This window comes from Hibiscus syriacus, unplaced genomic scaffold (genome assembly GCF_006381635.1).
Source record: "Hibiscus syriacus cultivar Baekdansim isolate YM2019G1 unplaced genomic scaffold, ASM638163v2 tig00110462_pilon, whole genome shotgun sequence".
Lineage (NCBI taxonomy): Eukaryota > Viridiplantae > Streptophyta > Magnoliopsida > Malvales > Malvaceae > Hibiscus > Hibiscus syriacus.
Genome location: NW_024062747.1, coordinates 2180499 through 2187231, shown reverse-complemented (window position 1 = coordinate 2187231; position 6733 = coordinate 2180499). Strand labels below are relative to the sequence as shown.

Sequence of the window (6733 nt, the reverse complement as noted above, 5' to 3'; positions counted from 1 at the left end):
AAATTTATATGAATTGTTACTATCACTCGTCAGAAATGAATAAGTTACTGCCATTGAGGTTTTATATCTTATTTTCTAACAAGTTTGTATTTATTGTATTCCATATTATTGGCGAGTTATATATATTATAATATATAACATATAAAACTTGACATTTTTTATTGGAAAAAGATTAAGATTTTATTAAAAATAATAGTTTTTTAATAAATTTGAGATAAATACAAGGCAATATTTATTCAAATATTTTAAATCATTTGAACATGAATGTTCATATTTCTAACACACGGCTCGAACTCGAACCACAAGGGATAACACTAAAAAACTAAAAAATAAGTCTTTATAAAATAAATTTATATTTTATTATTTTAAACAATTAATTTGATATTATATTAATGAAACATAGAAAATGATTAAATTTTATCAAATTTTATTTTCATTATTTTGTTAATAAAACACCTTAAATATAATTAATAGAATAAACAAAAATGAACTTAGGTATAATACAAATCTTGATTTTGAACGATAAATTAAAATAATAAAAATTATTGTATTATTTTATTGTTAGATTGAAATTGGAGAATACTAAGAGTTAAATAACATTTGATAAATCAAAGCATATAATTTGGAGAGAAAAAAATATGATTAGATTTAACTCCGAATTAAATGAATTAAGAAGAGTAATGAAGAAATGGATAGGAAATTGAGTAATTTTATGAAATTGGAAAAATTAATAATCTCAATTATAAAAGTAAAAGTTGATATTGAAAAGTTTTGGAACCTTAGGCCGAATTACCTTGATCAAATATGTTATGAACAATCTGCAAGTGCATTTCTTGTCTTTATTTCAAATGCCGCTTCAGTTGCTTCCGATCTTAACAAACTGATAGCTAACTTTTTATGGGGATCTGTATCTGGAAAAGCTATTCACTGGGTTAAATGGGGATTAGAAACCAGATTGCAAAATTTATAAAGGTAAAATGTGAGAATGTAAAAAGTAGAGGCATCAATTATTGAAGTAGAAAACAAATTTAAAACAATTATGAACTTTAATTATAAAGATAAAAAAAAAGATTGAAAAAATTGGGGCCTCAACAATCGCTTATGGTGCTCTCCCTAATACTCAGATTTGGGATAACAACAAATCATTTAACTACCAAGATTATTTGATTCATACACTCATAATTATATGTTTAAACAAATGAGATTGTATATCAATAAAAGTGATTAAGATGTTACTTTAAGTGATTATCTTAGTAGTTTATCCATAAACTAACATAATAAAGTATACAAATGGTTCTCGATTATAGGGTGTTACTTTATTGAGCTTTTTTAATTATTAAACATTACAAAATGATCATTCAACTATTCACATGTTCCAAACCGTTATTTTATGTTAAAAAATCAACGGTCGTCTGAGTTAGACGTTAACCTATTGATTGTAATATAATAAAATCGATCCTAACACTGTTTGAGATGTATTTTTTTATTAAGCCTTCGTTTACACTATTACGTCGAGTCAATGCTTAAAATGTTATGTTGTTGATCCAATACTTGAAAGTAATGACGATACCTATAAATATCATTAAAAATATGATTTTATCATATCTCAGTCAACAGATTAACGTTCAGCTCAGACGATCATCAACTTTTTTAACAGAAAAAGATGAATTTGGAAAATATGAATAATTATGTAATCATCTTGTAACTTTTAATAGTCACGAGACTCAACAAAGAAACATTCCATAGTTGAGAGGGATCATTATTGTACTTCACCCAAAAATTAATAACGAAGGTTCATCTTGTTATGGACTATTGACCTCGAAGGACCAAATATCTTGATGGATCCAGTTCTGTCCCGAAATCAGATACAAAAAGAGCTTGGGCTCAAAATTAAACCCATGACTGGACTTACTATGATCTACTGTCAGCATTATGAATCCATGTTGGATACTGTGAATATCTTGACTACTAAAATTCTCATATTCATATGTTTTTATACGTTGTAGTGTAAAAATGATAAAAACAGACGATGAATGATGAAAACTAGGGATAAGAGGGAATATGGGAGGAAGTAGAGCCTACCAAAATCAATGAAGCAGAGCAGTGTTAAAATTGAGGGGATGTAACAACAAGAAGAGGGCATATCCTAAATGTTGAACACATAATCATAAGTGAGCTACGTACCCTACTTAATTAGAGTCACGGCGTCAAATCCATGTGGTTTGTCAAGTGTATGGTAATAGAGGACATACAAACAAGTGTCAATCAAGGTTGATGGCTGATTAATTGTATTTGGACCACCTTTGCTTTGCTCCTAAAAGATAGCGGGGAACATGTGGTTTGGCATTTATAGTTCAAACCTCTACTCCTTATCCTATGCCGCGCCTTACTTGGCGTATAAATTTACCGAACCAACATGTTGATGACAAAACCCTCACATTTTAACTTATATTCTATTCACATTTGAGTTTATAGGAGACATCTCACAAACTCTCCCCGAATAGTTTCAGATTTTGGATTCAACCTTTTGAAAGATTCTCAATATTCTATTTAGATAAAGATTAATATTCAATTAAGTCTAATAAAATTTTCAGTTAATCAAATTTACAGTACCATTTACCATTCAATACTAAAAAATATTCTAACTACTTTTGTCATCATCTTTAAACATTGTTTTAAGTACGGATAATATTCTAACGACTTTCGACACCCTCTTTATATAAGTCAAAATCCACCCAAAAAAATACCAATTACTATTCTATTTTTTTTCTTAATTTAATACTAGAAAAAAGCTTGAGCCTCTTACACAAATTTAGATAAATTATTTTATTTCATTGTATTGTCTAATCTGAAGTCATTAATTCCAGCTCGACGAACAATTACAGTTGATCTGACCGCTGCGCCATGTACGACACGTGGTGACGTAAAAGTTTGCCATGTCCAACCCTTTATAGTGCAAATGTATTAGTTTTTGATATACATGTATTAGTTTGTCATATGATAAGTGGATCATATGTTCAACCATATAATAATGCTTTTATCACAGCTGATGATAAAGTGTTGGTAAAACACGACCAAAAGTACACAAATTTACAACTAATTAAGTTCGTTAGTGTTAGTTAGGCTTTCGTATAATTTTTTCACAAATTTGATAATCATTAACTACAAATGGGTTGGTCTTATTCGTGTCTTAGAAAAGATAATAAATAAATCATTTTATTAGAAAAATAAAAACTGAAAAGCGCGTGGAAATACTGAGAATAGGATCGCGTAGGTTGGGAGAACATTTTACAAAGCATACAATCAACTTGTCCAACTAAAAAAATAGCGAAATGAGGAACCCATCGCATTCCGAAGTCCACGCTAAAGCTTAAGCCAACAGCGAGAGTACGCAAGCATAACTTGTTACTCGCTCTCACCTTTTTCCTTTTAATAACTTTCTTTATTTGCGACATTGATATATTTTTTCACTAGGTAGAAAAGGAAAAGAAGGTTCCTACCATCTCACTCTATTTTATAAGCTACGCTTTTTCCTTTCCCTTTTCATTCATTTTTCTACTTTCTGTCTTTGCTATTTGTGTTTGCTTCCCTAGAAAAATAAAAAAGGAAGTGAAAATAAAATATGATAGAAGACGGATTTGATTCTCAACAGCTGTCACTCTAACCTCAAAATCTGTAGCTCTCCAGTTTTCCTTTTTTCCCCTCTTCAATTTCCAGGGAATCAAAGGGACAAATTTTCCCCCAAAAAAATCAAATTGATTTTCGTTTTAAGTGGCGGTAAATTTTGATGGGAAATTGGTGGTAAATATAAAATGTGAATTTTTGTTGAAACAATAGAGATGAGCAAAGAACGCCCGCCTGAGCCTCTGGATTTTTTCATTTGGACTTTTGAGGTATATATCTGTACTTTTTTAGTTTTGTTTTTTTTGGATCTTTATTTTTGTAAACTTCAGATCTTGAGTTTTTTCCCCTTTTTCGAGATTTTAGTATTGCTTCTTAAATATGGAATATTCTTAATTGTATTGTAATTTTTTTTCCAGTTTTCCAGTTTGAAGTTCCGATGCTGACATTTAGTCACTCGATTTTTATCAATTTGTTAAGAGATGGGTCTTTGATAGTTGTTAAATTTGTAATCATTCTAATATTTTGATTTGTCTTTGATTACTGTAAACCGTCAGAATGAATTGATAAAAAGATGATAAGTTTTTATTGTTTTCTCTTCATGATCAAAAGGAAAGTTTTGCTTTGGTTTCTTAGTTCACAATTGTTGATGTATCATATATTGTTATTTTAATATTGGATCATGTGGTTCAATCTCTCTTTTCTTCTATCTCCAGTTATAGTATAGATACTATTTGTATTTTGATGAATACGAATTCTGTTGGCCTGCCCTCTTGTTAATATATTACATAGTAGCGAGGCATCAAAGAATGTTTGTTCAGGGTTGCCATTTTCACCCTTTTTTTCTATTGGGATGGTCAGAGTGATTTGTTTAGTTATGGAGTTTGCTGTGTTGCTATTGTTTTGTGGTCATTCTATGTGTTCTAGAGGGATTTTTTTTTTCTATTACAAGATTGTAGTTTAACATGTGTAGCTGGATCTTCTCCGCGTTGTTTTTTGCCTGTATCATTCCTTGCATTTGTGGCAATCATCAAAGTTGTTCATTGAGGTCATCTCGAGGTTGTTTGAGTGGATTAGTTCATATGTGACTAGAAAGTAAATGAACAGTCTTGGTCTAGTTACTTGTAGAAATTGTATAACAACCTTCTTCTTAGCTCATCATGTGGTCTGTTCACACTTCTGAATCTGATAAAGGTATTCTCATACAAGCTTATCGAATTCCCAATTAAAAGGAAAGATTCCCTTTTGTAAGGAAAAGAATTTCCCGGGTGAATCTTTTTTTTGGTAATGTTGGGATCTTGAATTGTATCTTTATTAGCCCCCGTTGCAGAGAACTTTTTGTGGGAAGATGACAAAGAAAAAACTAACAGATGCATCAGGTGGGTCTTCATTGTCAAAGATGAGCTGTTTATTTCAAGTTATGTGACATATTTCTAACCTGTTTGGAGTGTCATAATTAACTTTTTGAAAGTTAGGGTAACTATGTATTTATGAATCTTCATCCTCCTTGGAAGATTTGTCTGTGCTTGTTTAATGTTGAGGGTGGTATTCAACAATTGCCCCAACAACATTCTTTTGGTGAACTGACACAGTAAATGCACTTATTGCTGTGTACTTTGAAGGATAGACATGGAGAAAATAATATGCATGCAACCTTTCTCTTCATTATCATAATTCATAAACTCTCCTATTAGATAATGGAAAAAATAGTGATTTGTCTGACTACCTTTCTGACTAACAACTAATCCCCGAAAGAGAAACGAAAACTATTTAACAAGTCAACTTGTGCATGGCTTGGAACTTTATGATTTTGTATAAACAAACTGTTCTTGAAGCCATTGGTGAAGATATTGTTACAACTTTTCCTTTGAAATTTAACATAGAAGTTTTTCATATGGGTATTTGATTCAGTGACAAACTTTTACTCTGTGGTTTTCTTCTTCTGCAGGATGTTGGTATGTGGTTGGAAGAAATAAATCTTGGTGGCTATCGCCAGATTTTTAAGGAAAATGGTGTCAATGGGGAATACCTGGAAGGAATGTCTATGTTTACAACTGAACAGATTCTTCGGTTTATAAGGCGATGCCATATGAAGTGGGGAGACTTCATCACACTATGCAAGGAACTGAGGCGAATAAAAGGTCGCTCACGTCTTTCCCTCTCTCTCTCTCATGGTATATAGTATATAACATGTATATATAATGTATGTATTTCTGTAAGTAATATTTCTTCAAATTTTCTGTATAAAACATGAGTGCTTTTTTCTATTCTGTGCATTATTTGTCTAGCTTCTAAGCATTGCAGTGTGCATTATTTACCTTTGCAACATAACATTTTACCCGTTGTCATCAAAGAACAGCATATGGTACTCCAGTTCTGTAGGGAGCACTGGCTGTTGTTTAGATTTATTGGAAAACTGGTTGGTTTAGATTTATTGATGCCTGTTTACATATAAGAAGCTGGCTATACTCTTATAGTACCCCATGCCTTCCAAATGATTTACTGATATTTGGGTTGCTCCTCGAAAAAGCAAATTGTCGTGCATTTATCGACAGCCTGGTACTGTTATCTGTTTGTTGTTTTCTCAAACAAGAGGAAGGCATTCCTAGAAGTAGATAGCTTCTTACTGATTGATCTTAATGTATTTTTCAGTGGCTTGCCTTAAAGGAGAGCAAAAAGTCCGCAGGCCGTGGTGGGCTCCGCCTTGCCTTTCAGTAGTCTTTGTCAAGGTGGCAAAGAGCAATCGACAGTCACGCGTCGTTTCCTTGAAGCTGGAACCATGATGAAGAATATGCCTTTTACGGACACATGTCGTGTTTCTCCTTGTCCAGGGGGGCAAAACTGAACCTTTTGTCTTAAATCTGTCAAAGGTATCGCTCATAGTTCGTTGAAGAACTCCTTTATGTATACACAGCCTTTTCTTTTTAACATATTGTTATCTGTTGATTTTCAAGTTGTATCATGCATCTTGTTCAGTAAATGGTGTAATAATTTGGTTCCCTCTTTTTCATGAGGCATTCACTCTTTAGGCATTCCCTTTGAAATGTTACGTTACTCTGTATTCTGTGTAAAAAATTTCCAGATACGATGCAATCTGAAAGGCTCCTAAAAA

The 6733-nt window shown here is 31.9% G+C and overlaps 1 protein-coding gene across 1 annotated transcript; it reads left to right on the top strand.

Moving 5' to 3' along the window:
• The first annotated feature begins 3534 nt into the window (after positions 1 to 3534).
• LOC120127075 lies at positions 3535 to 6456 on the top strand. Its single transcript, XM_039145079.1, has 3 exons — positions 3535 to 3893; positions 5570 to 5762; positions 6274 to 6456. Exons 1-3 carry the CDS (start codon positions 3840 to 3842, stop codon positions 6402 to 6404), a joined length of 378 nt encoding a protein of 125 aa, XP_039001010.1. The 5' UTR covers positions 3535 to 3839; the 3' UTR covers positions 6405 to 6456.
• The last annotated feature ends 277 nt before the right edge of the window (positions 6457 to 6733 follow it).